Here is a 14,903-nt window from a genome sequence, read left to right as displayed (position 1 = left end):
TTATTATTTTTTTCTCTCTGTAGTTGTTTCACGTGTCCTTGTAGTTTTGTGTCTCTTTGTAGTCGTTGTGTGTCTCTTTGTAGTCGTTTTGTGTCTCTTTGTGGTTGTTTTGTGTCTTATTGTAGTCATTGTGTGTCTCTATGTCTTTGTTTTCTGTCTCTTTGTCTTTGTTTTGTGTCTCTTTGTCTTCCCTTTGTGTCTCTTTGTGGTCATTTTACCCCTTTTTGAAGATATTTTGTGTCTCTTTGTAACTCCTTTGCATCTCCTTGTGGTCCTTTTGTGTCTCTGTGGTCATTTTGAGTCTCTTCACGGTGGGTATGTGTTAATTTGAGTGACATTTTGCAAGTAACGGCCCTGAGACTTCTGCCCGTAGTAGGTCCATTCACTAAACCATCCATGACTTATAGTCAAAAAATAATGTCATGAGCATTATTCTTATTTTCTGACAGTGTATAAACTAAACAATAAATTGACTATTTGAAAACAAAACTAAAAATAATTATTACTTGTGGCGATAGTATTATTTTTTAACTTTTACAGGTGAGTTTCCTCAAAGTGAGGGGGTGGAAAACATGTTGAAGATGACACATCACTTGTTTAAATTGTGCCACAGTGTCAGTGCCAGCTTTTAGACTCCTAAGTTTTAGGTCTGACAGTAATTTAGAAAGCATTTAGCACTACAAGTAAAAGTCTGAGAGAATTTAGATGCAGTCCAGAGACGTGCTCAGAGTCAATAATGTGCTACAGGCAATGAATCTCATCATGTCAGTATTTTACAAAAAATACAATGATACCAAACCTTATTGAGGATTCAATCGGCTCACCAAGTCGAAACAATCCAATAACACCAGGGATGCACTCTGCTGCTTGGACACTGGAAAAATATACTTTTCAATACTGATGAACCTGCGATATCTTTGCTGTCAGTAAGAATTATTCATTAGACCAAAAGAGCATTTTTCAGACCCAAATTTCCTTAACAGACCATTAAGTGCACATTAAATAGTTGTAGGAGAAAGTCTCTGCTTGTTTCAAATGCAGACAGTACAAGCTCCAGCTCTTTCTTCAACCCCAAAGAATGCTGGCTATTAACACATCAGGGAGATTTACAATATCCTGGAAACGGCAACGATCGAAATAAGACGACCCCTTTTCCGCTACATGGCCACTAAACCAGACCACTGACCTAAACCACCTTTGATGCTTCAAGATCCCCAAGAGCCAGCAAGATGGACAGACCACTTCACATCCCAGTGTGAGCTGTTAGTACCAATTGGATAAACATTCCTCAACCACTGGCCATCATAACTCACTGCTGAGAGCCAGTCACCCACAGAGACGAGCTGGCACATAATTTAATCCCACTGTGAGCTCTGATCTCTACTAAACTGTAGTTTGGATTTCATACAGTGTATTAGTATGTGTGTGTAATATGTGTTTCCCTTAGTTAGACCCATATGCCACTACCTTTAAAGCTAAGGTCACACTACTGGCAGTACTGGTCACACTGCATGTCTTGTAATCAAGTCTTGAAGTCATTGTGGTTTTCAAACTACATGACTGACCGGTGACAGGGGGTTACACACTACAAGATCTTTCACCAGGAGGAGTATCTAGTGAGTGTGTCAAGATGGGTAAGGTCAAACCACAACCCAGGGTTGGACAGGTGCATATCAAAAATATCAAAGTCAAAAATTAGGCTGATAACTGGTAGAAACACTACATGCAATAGTCCACCTTCCACCTGCTCTTCCTCGCTTACTGTTACTTTCTTACTCTCACTCTCAAACAAATACACGTACACACATCTTGGAAAGCACTGAAGCGCCGCTTATCTCTGTCTACAACCCGTGTCTTGCACTCCAATTGGCTGTAGCTCACCGACAGGTACGCAGCAGATCCAGATATGTAGCATTCTAGATATGTGGGAAACATCTGCTGTCTTTGAACAGTTCACACATAGCGCCTGAGCACTGATTTGCGAGTGATGAACCCACGGCAATTTGACTCTGATCTGGTCACGTTTGGTACTGGTGTTTCAATCTCAAAACACTAAAGCCATTATTAAAAAAAAAGCAAAATAAGAAGATAAATTATAATAATTTTGATTTAAGGATGAACAGCATTCAGGAGATGAACCGCCCTGTCCGTGGACAGCAGGGGACTGACTCCACTCTGGGTCAACCCGCCCCTTCTCCTCGCTTCGGAGCTCTCTTTGTTCTTTACTAAAAGTGTCTCTCAGCAGTTTTGTGAATAGGTCTTGGGAAACTTTTTTATGCCATTTAGGAGTCCTGGTAGGAAGATAAGATCCTTTGTGAATACAGCCCAAGATGTCTTATGTTAATTCAAATCCTCATATAAAGTGACTGCGGCATAGGCAAAATTGACAGTTAAAAAACTGTCAATGCAAGATTTAATAAGTATATTTATCAGGATCATGAAGATATGAGGTGCTTCAGTGTATGTTGCCTTCTACACAGCAATCACAGGGCTCCTCATCTGGGATAATATCCAGAATCACAAGGCTGTTTTTGGATTTCTCAGGCAGGAGAAGTTGCTCTTTGCAGGAGAACAAGCCTGACAGCATTTTTGTTTTACATTGCTTTTTGTGTCATTACATTTTCTCTGGTTCTCAGCTTACTGCTTGCCCGATTGTGTGTGGTATGAAATCGGCCTTGACACTAGACACTCTCCGCATCTTCTTTAGATAATACACGCAATATGGTTCTCAGAGGAAAAGCTGCTCTGGTGGCAGAAGTTAGACCTCAGTAAGCAGAGTGAAAAAAAAAAAATCATCAGATCAGGTCATGAGAAGTTTGGGTGCTAGAAATAGGCCATAAAATATTAACCCTGTTCGAACATTACCCCACGCTGATATCTGTGTTATTAGAGTGTATGTAAATGGCGCTAATCACTCACAGATGTTGTCACACAGAGGGTTTTAAAGTTACCCATGGCTAAATTACAAGTGACAAGCTGACATCATAGAAGTTCATTATAAAATGACTTCTGCTACCAAGACATGCTAATCTCCAACAGGTTTAACAGCCCCTGTCATCTTACCCAGGCTGAGTTGGACTGGTTGAGCTGGTTGAGCATCACCACCGAGGTGCAGCCGTAGTCGTACACGAGCCTCCAGAAGTCAGTGGTTGTGCCAGGCAGCGGGTGCGGCGTCACCACGAAGGCAGCAGGCCTGAGGAAGCTGTCGGCGAGCGCTGCGTTGATGTAGTTGCTGCTCTCTCCTTCGGTGGTGACCAGGAAGGCCAGGGAGCGGTCCGGCGGCAGGACGTCCATGCTGCGGTTTTTCTCGCGGTTCCTGGGCATCAGAGAAATGCTGCACTCCTCCACATCCAGGTGAGGAGTCACCGAGTTCAGAGTCTGAGGGAGGAAGTGGAGGTAGAGGAGGAGGAGAGGCAAAGTGAGGGAGAAGAGAGTGTGCGGGGAAGATAATTAGAAAGGTTAGCTTGTGTGTTCATATTCAAGATGCAGAGATACAATGAAAGACTGAGAAGAAAGACTGTGATAAGAGGAGACAGACGCAGCGGAACCGAAATGGGATCAAAGAGGGATGGACAGACGCAGTGAAAAATATTCTGCACTCAAACAGCCTGACTGTCAATACTTGACAAGCACAACTATCTCCAATCATCTCCGGGAAACTTTAAAACACATTAATTATCAGTCAAAATCCCCACAAGGCTTAATGGATAAAAACACATTTAGTGCAATCTCATACATTATGAATAAGCATATTATGAAGCAATGGAAATTGAAATGAACTGATTATCTAACTTGCATCGTATTGTGAATGACTCCCAATTGGTTTAGACAAAATGAATAGAATATTCGAGCTCATAACTGGAATACTGCGCCTAGACTACAAGTCGCAATTATGAGAGGCTGTCTTTTTGACGACTCATATGAGCAGCACTGAGCGAGGATAAATGTGCTGCATGCGGGAAGGAAAATTCTAATTATTCTGGCCAAAGGTCACCAATCAATAACATCATTATAACTGACATTAACTGGACAAGGCAGTAGCGTTACACAGAAGACAAATACACGTTCTTAGTTGCAATCTGAAACTTTTCTGCTGAGCAAAAGGTTTTATATATTTAATGTATACTGATTAGAAAAGCAGCTCCGGCCTTGGTGGATATCACTCTCATGCTGGCTATCCATTTATATCAAGAAACCAGAGTATTCTCCTCACAAGAGACCGACAGTGCAAGACACATTATGTTTGAAAGGGCAAATGTCAAAGCTCTCACGAAGAGGATATACACAGAATCACAGTTGTGTTAAAGAAATCACACAGTTTTTGTGAAAACAGACATAAAGAGAAGTCAAGTAGTGACATGACATGAAAATAAAATAACAGAATCAGAGTGAAGTCTCCGTCATTTTATCATTTGTTGTCGACTTTAAAGGTTTTGGTTTTCAAGATTTACAGCTTAAAGTAATGAAAGCAGAGCAGAGCACTTTAAAGTCTGAACTGCTTCTAGTTCAACACCAAATGTCATTTGCATGGAGAGATGTTACTGTAAACAGAATAGCACAGTGCAGGTGTGTGTTTAGAAATTATAGCTACAGTGCCTACGTGTATCGCTGAAGCCAGCACCATAGCTGATGTGCACATCTTCAAATACCACTTTCCCTCCAACACAGAACACATTTCGCTCCGGTTTATGCACCCAACTTTTAACTGTTAAGCCTAGTTCACATTACACGATTTTCACCGCGATTTTGACATCGCAGAGGATCTTGAGAGCCGCCTTGGGTCGGAGGTGAGTCGGCAGATAGTTTGCCACGACAAGTCCTCATGTGTGAACAAGCCTACGAGCTGGATATCTGGCATGCTAGAAAACTGGAGAAGGCTGACACGACTGACAAAGAGCGTCAGCCAATGAGAGGCGGGATACGTCCCACGGCAGCACGCAGGAGGACGGAAGAAATGTGAGGAGGACAAGCTGCAAGGTTGCCAGGGTTGCCAACCGCGACTTTGGGCTTGTTTTTTTTTGTAAAGTTGCTTATAAATATTGGTAGTCGGGTTGCAGTTTTTTGGGCTTGTTCCTAAAGTGGAGTTGCTTATTTTGGGCTTGCTCTCTAAAAGTCGCCTTTCTCTATATATATACGTCACTTCTTTTGGGCTTGTTTCCATAGCCCTGGTTGCTTGTTTCTCTCCCAAGATCTGGCAACACTGAGTCAAGCCAGCAAGCAACAACAACAATAATGGCGGCGTCCACAGGATCACGGGGAGTGTGTTGTGTTTGGACCCAGGCCCTGGAGGCAGATCTGATTCAACACTGGGAAGAATATCCATGCCTTTACGATGTGTCGTCTCCAAATTAAAAAATGTAGTTTGGTGACGTCACCGCGTTATCTGGGGCTCTGTCGGCGAGGGCTCGGTGGAGAAATCTTGTGGTGTGCACACACAGGTCGTAACGCAGTTGGCGAGACTCCCGCTGACAGAAACACACGTCGCCAGGTATGAACACTCAAAAGATTACGATAGTCTCTGTGACGCAAAATTGGGGTGAAAATTGTGTAATGTGAACTAGGCTTTAGGAGCACTTTGACCAAAAACAAATTGGTTTGGAACCCAAAAAGCTGGTTATCAGCTGAAACCAATAAATCACAAGAATTCCTCGATAGTCGATATACCCTGTGCTCTGACAATTTTACCCTTAAATGATGATTCTTCATTATCCCTTGAATTTCCAGAGCTGGAAGCCCCCACATACACTCCACATTACTCAGTGGGTCACCCTACTGTATGACGTAACATCTCTGGAACTCTGTATTGCCTGGTCAAATAAGGCCATGGTACATAACATTGAAGCTCTTGCTAAGGCGATGGACAAGGTGAGGCAACATTTACCCATATGGATCAGGTTGGCCATCAGTCTGGTTCACTGTACTGAATATGGCGATATCTTGATCTCGATTACCGTGGTCCTGGTAAAACACTTGTCGCAACGTGGGCTGCTTTGCTATATCGCAACACGGTTCCAAGAATTGTGAAGAGAACCAGTTCAAGAACCAGAGCTAATTCAGTGGAGCAGGGGTAAAAGTTTGACGACATATGGAAACCACAATATCTGTGATGTGTCGGCTTGGGCTGTTTGTGTTTCCTGATGACAGTAGAGACTGTTTGGAGTGAAAACAACCAACCTTTCCATTGTCACTCTGTATCACAAGTAAATGAAGGATGCTGTGTTTGTGGGGACTGTAATGGTACATGGCAAAAAGGTCTTGCAGTTGTATGGTGCCTTTCTAGTGTTCCAACCACTCAAAGTGCTTTTACACTTGTCACATTCATCCATTCACACACACATTCACACACTGGTGGCCCAGGCTACCATACAAGTTGTCATCTACTACTCAGTAAAACATTCACACGCACTCACACACCAGGACAGGTTTAATATCTTCCCCAAGGATCCTTTGACATGCAGCCTGGAGGAGCTGGGGATCAAACCCCGCTGATGTTGCGATTAGTGAACCACCAACTCTGCCTCCTGAACCACAGCTGCCCTGTTAGAGCATTATCCAGAATGATCAGGTATGGAACATCTGTCAAGTGTTGGTGATATTAACCTGAGAAATCTGACACTAGACAATTAATCAAAAGCTGCTCCACAGGCATCGACTCCTGTTAACACCTTATGTCCACTAAAACCAGCCTCATACTGGCACTGGCAACAAACTACACGTAGATACACGTTTCCTATTCCCATGGCTTCATCTGGCATTGCGTAATGCTCCCTACCAGTGGTGCTCTGATATGTCCCGGTTTTTGCTTTGCAACGACTCAGTGACCGCCCTATCCTCATGTATTACTTTGAGTAACTCATCATAGAAGCATAGAAGCAAAGAAATCTTTGGTCTGACTTTTCACCATCTCTGTAGTGTTTTCTGTAACTGAGCATCCAACCTAGCGTGGAAAATCTGCTTCCTGTTTTGCCCAGTGTGTGCGAATGGTCATGTGATGTACATTTTCAGGCGTGTTGGTATGGACAGAGATTAATAGAGTGCTGCAGGGATAACTTTTTTTTTTTTTTAAATTAACATCACCTTGGTTCCCCCTACAAACAGCCTACAGGATTTTTCCATTAGATTTTGGATACCTGCAGAAAATAAGCTCTGTGGCAAACAAAAGTTTATGATACTTGCACATTTTTTTCAGCAAGATAATCTCCACAAATGAACACCACTTTAATGATTTTTGAGGCAGAACGTTAAGCTATAAACAAATGACACCACCGTTGCATGACTTCAACATCGCTATCACAACAAGGCTGTAAAGCTGCGTCCGTGGTGATGACACTTTGTGGTCTCATTTGGCCACTTGCTAGCAGCCATCCTTTTTCAGACACACAAAGGTTTTACATTTTCAAGTGGCATTTTTACGAACATATTTTATGTTGTAGAGCAAAATGCAAAATCTCTTAAGCTTATGGTATTCACAGACCTTATTTCAGGCATCTAATTAAAACCCATTCAAAAACATCCACTCACTGAGACTGGGGGGGAACCGGGAGTGCTAAAATGCTATCTCATGCCCAGGTTTTAGGACTTATTTCAGCACCTCTATGTTCTCAAATAGAGCTAAAACGCTTGTGTATATGGACATCATATTTGTTTCAAAATGCCATTTCAAAAGGATAATGTATTAGTCTGGATGTAGCCTAAATCTCACACCCTGGACAGGTCATCAAAATTCAAGTTTTAGCTAGGTCTATCAACTAAACTGGCAACTAAGTGCATGTTGCACACTGTTTGAAGGGTAAAGTAAGGTAGCCATGTAGCTAAATCGAAGCTGTGGGTATGATACCACAAGAACAACTGTTGCTTTATGGTTAGAGCTGTAAGTTAGGGAATGAGTGTGTGTTTTGTGTATTACCTGAAACTCCTCTCTCAGCTGCGAGGTGTTGCTCTGTGAGTCAACCTTCAGCATCTCCTTATAGGTGAGGGCGAACTCATTGACAGGGATGGCGGTCTCTCCACACAGACAAGCCTCCAGAATGGCATCATGGATGAACACATACTGCTCCTGAGAGACAGACAGCGGGGAAAACATTCACAAATTTACAAAGTCGTGCAAACCCTTCACTGCACTTATGAGCCTCCTAACTGTTAATTGCCCACTTGAAGAACAATGTAGAATTTAATTACTGCTGTTGAATGTTGACTAATAGTCATAACTGTCACACATTCTTCAAATCGCCATGCCCACTCTTAGGCATTGTTCCCGAGCAGAAATGCGCCTATAAATGGGGTAAAAAGTGCAGAAAACACACATCAGAGGAGCAAAAACACTGCCCACACACAATAGTTTTATGCCGTCATGAGCTGTGTGCAATTAACGAGGAAACTAGGAAATTTGTTTTGACATCCAACCAAACAAAAGATCAAAGAAGCGAGGATAAATTCAAAATTACAGGCATAAAACTGTCCCTCTTCCAACTTATTTATCATTTTTAATATGTTCTGTAATTGCAGAAATATTTATTCAACTGGTAGACGAGCTCTCGCTGAAAGGTGAAGAGAGGAAATTAAAAAGGGGGATAAATACCATTGTTTTGGTATTTACTGTACCGTCTCCACTTGCAGACTTGTTAATAAGAGAACATTTCTAAACTGTTTTCCAACTTTTACTTTTATTTACTTTGGTAATTAATGGATTTTTCTGGTGTGTTTATTTGAAGATTGGGAGTTCACAATAAGTAGACTTATTGTGAACTCCCAATCCAAATAGAATAACTTGCAATTAAACACAATTAAAGCGGATATCTTGAGTTCATACTTGTGTTTAATAAGTATCGACTTGACAGTATTGTCTCACCCTAGTATGACTTGTTGTTTTAACACCATTGGCTTTTTTAAATGAATGTAGAATAACAATTATAATTTCATCCTTCAAAAATGTGCCTTCACTTACCAGTTGTGGAGAAGCAAGCGACTAAGTATACTAACATCCATGTGTTTTATGCTACTTTATATTTTTATTGTACATGTCATATGTAAGTCGTGTAAACATCAAACTCCACTACATTAATTTGACACTTACAGTCAAATTAATGTATTATAAAATCCTTAAATATGACACTTTGTGTATTAAACTGTGCAAAAATAGTACAAATAGTTCAAATAAGCTCTGCCTGGATCAGCTACAGAATCAACTGACCTCAAAATAGCTCTGAAAATCACACACACCCAAAACTAACATTTTAACTGACTGTTTTGGATTCCACAGGATTTTTATATGTGAAATAATTATGATTTATACATAATCTACTTTTATTTTTAAAACTTTTAAACTTGCTCTGTGCCAGAAAACACCCTCGTTCCAGGCGAGAATTCACAACTTCAGACAATTAAAAAATGTGTTAAAATCCTTCAAAACCTAAAACTAACAGTACGTACCGATAACACTGGTGTAAAAATGTGCTGCTATAATCATCTTTTTTATTTTTGGATTTTTTTAAGATTATTTTTTGGCTTTTTAACCGGCCTTAGTGCAACAGTACCTCCCCCCACCCTCCACCTCCCTTGGAAAAATAAAATGAATAAATAAATAAATAAAATAATGCTGCTTCAAAGGAATACTTCATCTGTAAAATGACCTTTTGTATATCAATCACTCTCGCGTGTGTTACCTTAAATAGGTGAAGAAAACTTTGCTTTTCTTGCATGCCTCCACTGTGAATGGAGAATCCAAAAAGGCGAACATTCTTCACCCTTTACACACAGCTCATGCAGCCTACTGAAAGTCCCATTTATCCAGCACATGCATTTTTACTAAAACATTATGATTTAAAACACATCAGTACAAATAGCCTCATGCCTGGGCACATACATGCATTTGAACTCTGCTTAAGTGGGGCACAGGCACGCTCAGGGTATGATACTCGTAGACAGAAGTGCTTTACACTGTAACGTTTTAGTGAAAATGCATTTGTTCGGGAGGCACAGAGCATATAGCTGGATAATGAGACTTTGATTTTGCTGCACACGTTCTGTGAAAGTGTTTGTAAAAAGATGTTTTGATGTAGCTTTGTTGTTGCCGTCTTCTGTTCGTTAAAAAAGTTCTCCTTTTTTGGATTCTCCGTTCACCGTGGAGGCATGTGAGAAAAACATTTTCTCTACAATTCAAGGTAACATGTAGAAAGTAATCAATATACAAATGCAAATTTTTGGGGAATCTTGCTGTTAATATTTATACTTCAACTTATGAATTTTGGATGTAGAAGTTTAACTGATGGCTGTCTAAGAGGCTTTTCCAATCTGAAAACATTTTAATTCCAGTGCAAACACGCATAACAAATAATAATACATAAGCAATGTAAAATAGAAGCTACATTGTGAAGATCAAACCTATGAGCCGCTGGTTAACAGTGTCAGCCTCTCTGACCACGTTCCTGTCCTCCCACTCACCTCAGTCTGGATCATGTTGATGCGTCGGGAGCACAGAGTCTTGACACAGTTGTAGATGTCCACCACTCCTTCACACTCAGCCATATCCAGCATGACATCCAGCACAATGTAGCAGCCGGTCCTGCCTGCCCCCATACTGGTGCAGAGGAGAGAGCAGAAGGATCGACAAGCCTGAATATACCAGTGAAATGAAAAAGTCTCGGCAGGGAGCCCTTACTAATGATCAAGATACTCCGTCCAGAGTGAAGTATAATAAAGGGCTTTGTTCTGGAGAGAAAGAAAGGGAATACAGTGACTATTATTTTCTGGCATCACAAAAAATCCAAGTTGAAGTTTGAAAGAGAAAAACCTTTTAGCTGGAGAGTACGAAGACATTTAAAAACGCCCTATGTACTGGCCTGTGCCTTCAGTGTCTTGGTCTACTGTTAACACTGTGATAAAGGTGTGTGTGGGAGTTAGTGAATGCCTCAGCTCTCTCTAAAACTCAGTTACTTTAAGCTCATCGGAGTTAAAAACCGGGATGCTTTTTGCCTCATGTGTCCTCATACAGCAGCGTTAACTGTTTAATTTTCACTGAACAGAGAAAGATCCCCCTGCGGTGCATCAGTGTTGTTAAATGAGCACATCATTTTTTAAAAGATGTATCAAAGGATTTGTGTGAGCTGGAGTTTAAACCCACGGTCAGAGAGCTGGTGTACAGTGGCTCTCAAATAAAAACAGAGATCAGCGAGGAATCTCTGACTCTTTGTGAAAACATTTAGTGTCCCGATGATTATTGCTCGTGTTTATTTTGCTCATGCTGCTTATAACACTGATGTTTTTGACAGGCGTCTCTGTGCAGCACCATATTAATATGCTGGGTTGACTTGGTGGCACGTCATGCACAATGCCACCCGGCTAAAAAAGGAATAATGCACAAATAATAATAAATAAAGCAGGAGACTGAAGAGCTGTGAGAAATCTGTTGTTGTTTTCATTAGATATAAGAACACTTTAGCAAAATGAAATGTGAATTAGGGCCGGGACACATGGCGCATCTTTCACCTGCCTGGGAAACACAAGGTTGGATGCTGAGTGCTACTCGTGCGCCCACTCTGCTCCAGCGGACGCAGGTTGCGTCTGAGGTTGCTAAGCGACTATAACCAGTTCCGTATCATTGGCCTACTAAACAGACATCCTCTGAGCTGATCCAGGCATTATTTTCTTAAATATTGTCCCGAGGACAGATGTAAGACATATACTCATTGGCCACTTTATTAGGTACACCTGTTCAACTGCTTGTTAACATGAATAGCTAATCAGCCAATCATGTGGCAGCAGCTCAATGCATTTAGGCATGTTGACATGGTGAAGACGACCTGCTGGAGTTCAAACGGAGCATCAGAATGGGGAAGAAAGGTAATTTAAGTGACTTTGAACGTGGCATGGTTGTTGGTGCCAGACGGGCTGGTTTGAGTATTTACTGGGATTTTCACACACAACCATCTCTAGGGTTTACAGAGGATGGTCCCAAAAAGAGAAAATATCCAGTGAGCCAAAATGCCTTGTTGATGCCAGAGGTCAGAGGAGAATGGCCAGACTGGTTCAAGATGATAGAAAGGCAACAGGAAGTCAAATAAGCACTGGTTCCAACCAAGGTGTGCAGAAGACCATCTCTGAAGCAACAACACCTTGTCCAACCTTGAAGCAGATGGGCTACAGCAGCAGAAGACCACACCAGGTGCCACTCCTGTCAGCTAACAACAGGAAACTGAGGCTACAATTCACACGGGTTTTCTCACCAAAACTGGACAATAGAAGATTGGAAAAACCACATTCAGATGGAAGCATGGATCCATCCTGCCTTGTATCAACGCTTCAGGCTGCTGCTGGTGGTGTAATGGTGTGGGGGAGATTTTCTTAGTACCAACTGAGCATGGTTTAAACACCACAGCCTACCGGAGTATTGTTGCTGACCGTGTCCATCTCTTTATGACCACAGTGTACCCATCTTCTGATGGCTACTTCCAGCAGGAAGCTCAAATCATCTCAAACTGGTTTCTTGAACATGACAATGAGTTCACTGTACTCCAATGGCCTCCACAGTCACCAGATCTCAGTCCAATAGAGCACCTTTGGGATGTGGTGGAACGGGAGATTCTCATCATGGATGTGCAGTTGATAAATCTGCAGCAACTGTGTGATGTCATCATGTCAATATGGACCAAAATCTCTGAGGAATGTTTCCAGCACCTTGTTGAATCTATGACACCAAGAATTAAAAAGGGGGTCCAACCTGGTACTAACAAGGTGTACCTAATAAAGTGGTGAGTGTCCTTTCACATGATGTGCAGTGTGCGCTGCAGTGCTCCAAAAGTTTAGAAGAAGCACTAGGGGCTCAGGATGCACTTGAGCGTGCCCTCCACATGTCTACATTGAAAATAATGGATTTAAAGGTGCAAAAACGCACCATGTGTAAAGGCCCTAAGGTGCTTTAACATGTAACCTGTTTGGCTCAGGTGAAAGAACTCGATTTGCTTTGTTTAGGCTGGCGTACAAGCTGTCAGCTCTGGTTAACAACCACTGTAGGACCACCTGAAGAGGTGCGTCTCTACAGCGCGAATCAGTGGATGAGTTGGAAAACTGGTTTCTTTTCACAAGGAAAAACAATCACACAATCCAAAGTGCGTCACAGCATTTCATTGCTGATGTGTTTTCTTCTTTTTTAAACGACTGAATCAGAGAGCTGTCACACACGTAGTTTGGTTAATTTGGTCTGGACCATGGGTCAAATTGTTGCCTTTTCTTCCTCAGTGCGCTTCGTATTCATACCGATTTTTTACAAACAAACTAAGAGCTGTAAACATGACATTAAATCGACTGACAGGTAACTCATTGATATGACAGCTTCACTGTCATCCTGCATCATCAGCATTACGCGCAGGGACATCATATTCCCTTGACTGACAGCAGGTCATGCTGCACTTTAATATGAGTGTTATTAGTATTATTAGACTGCAAATCAAATGCAAGGTAATAACGACAAACAGGTAGAGACAGCAGGAGGAAGAGGCGTCTTGTACAGCAGTACTGCAGAGGGGTATTATTTTGGGATCGCTGTGTCATGCTCTTTTTCATGGACTTAATGAACTGTCAGAGTACACAGAGTGGGATACAAGCACAACTCAGTGCAGTCGAAACTAATCTTCACTTTCTGATTTATCAGGAAAGTCCTTGTGCATAGGTTACCATGGCTACCAAATGATTTCCATGCAGGCTACATCGCTTGTACAGATTACTTACTGCACTATACCATAGCTTCCTGAACAGGTCACAGTCAGCAGACGGATCTAATGGTTCGGCTTTCTGCAAAAATCACATTAAACCACACACAAATGAGACCAAGATGCTCCTTTTCAAACTGTCTAGGTCAGGTTGTTCGGCCCGTAGTTTTCACAGTAGCCAAAGCTACCAAAAGGCCACCAGAGGTTGTTTGACCCAAACCAAACAGGTTAGATGTGACAGAGAAAAAGACTGGCATGGATCAAGGACCCCCTCTGGACTTCAACGAGGGACACTGCGGTTGTTTAAACCCCTCGTTTCTTCTGTTCTATATTTCGTCTTTTGGGCTTTCTGGTGGGGTGGATGGCAGTATGTGTGCTCTGTCTATAGTAGAAGAAGAAGGAGGTAGTATTTGCCAAGGTGTATCAGAAAACCATGTCTCTATCTCCTACGTGACAAATTTTCCACCATAACTAAACAAATTTTCTTTACATGTAAAATGCAGACTTTACATGTAATAGCCAGTAAGTGTAGCTAAGGCTAGACAGCTTGCAAATGTTTATTTGCTTGCTTGTTTTTACCTGGGGTGTTATGTTGCCTGGGACTCGTATTTTCCTATCAGTCTGGAGGATGGAGAGTCAATCAGGGAGCAACATTTTTCCACCACCAATCCAGTCAGGTTCATTAGCTCTCTGTAGCCTGCAGCTGTCCATGAAAAAAAACAGTTCTGGTTGTTCAGCCAGTGTAGCGCTACAGCCAATGTTTGTGGCCGAGGAGGGCTCACCCTTATGGGGTATATATCCACGCGCTTGTTCTGCTGTTGGTCGCTTTCAGGAGGTTTCAGGACGTGTTTTTCACAGTGGAAAGAGTCTTGATACCACTTCCTGCAGAGATAGTGTTTCTTCCGACAAAATCAAGTAATGGGAATATTTCCAGCTGTTTAAGGTGAATGTTTCCATCTTCCAGACTAGCTTTCTGCTCTGTGAGGAGCCTGCAAAGCGCTACGAATACAAAAATGAATCCAATGATGACACTGTTTGGTTCGGTTCAATCAAACTCAAAATCGTTTGCCCCAAGTGCGGTTCGTTTGGGCAGGTGTGAACACAGCAATCACACTCATGTGTGCACCAAAACAACCAGACCGAGACCTTCTTGAAGAGGTGGTCTCAGTCCGGTTACAAATGAACTCTGGTGCGGTTGGT

General features: G+C 42.0%; 2 protein-coding genes across 7 annotated transcripts in view; one reads left to right on the top strand and one right to left on the bottom strand.

The window, feature by feature from the left end:
* Positions 1-14,903, top strand: part of rpl15 (ribosomal protein L15) — a 993,591-nt gene that overhangs the window by 12,001 nt on the left and 966,687 nt on the right. The gene's annotated exons all lie outside the window — the stretch shown is intronic.
* The window catches only part of ptprua (protein tyrosine phosphatase receptor type Ua), a 275,060-nt gene that overhangs the window by 15,510 nt on the left and 244,647 nt on the right, over positions 1-14,903 (bottom strand). For all 6 annotated transcript variants that reach the window (XM_050034607.1, XM_050034610.1, XM_050034608.1 and 3 more), the window contains 3 exons: positions 10,441-10,576; positions 7,907-8,056; positions 3,064-3,378 (listed from right to left, as the gene is read on the bottom strand). In XM_050034607.1, the coding sequence (XP_049890564.1) occupies positions 3,064-3,378; positions 7,907-8,056; positions 10,441-10,576 (601 nt within the window). The remainder of the gene's footprint in view (positions 1-3,063; positions 3,379-7,906; positions 8,057-10,440; positions 10,577-14,903) is intronic.

This window comes from Epinephelus moara, chromosome 22 (assembly GCF_006386435.1).
Source record: "Epinephelus moara isolate mb chromosome 22, YSFRI_EMoa_1.0, whole genome shotgun sequence".
NCBI lineage: Eukaryota > Metazoa > Chordata > Actinopteri > Perciformes > Serranidae > Epinephelus > Epinephelus moara.
The sequence above is the reverse complement of the archived record's forward strand: the minus strand, read 5'-3'. Positions and strand labels throughout refer to the sequence as shown.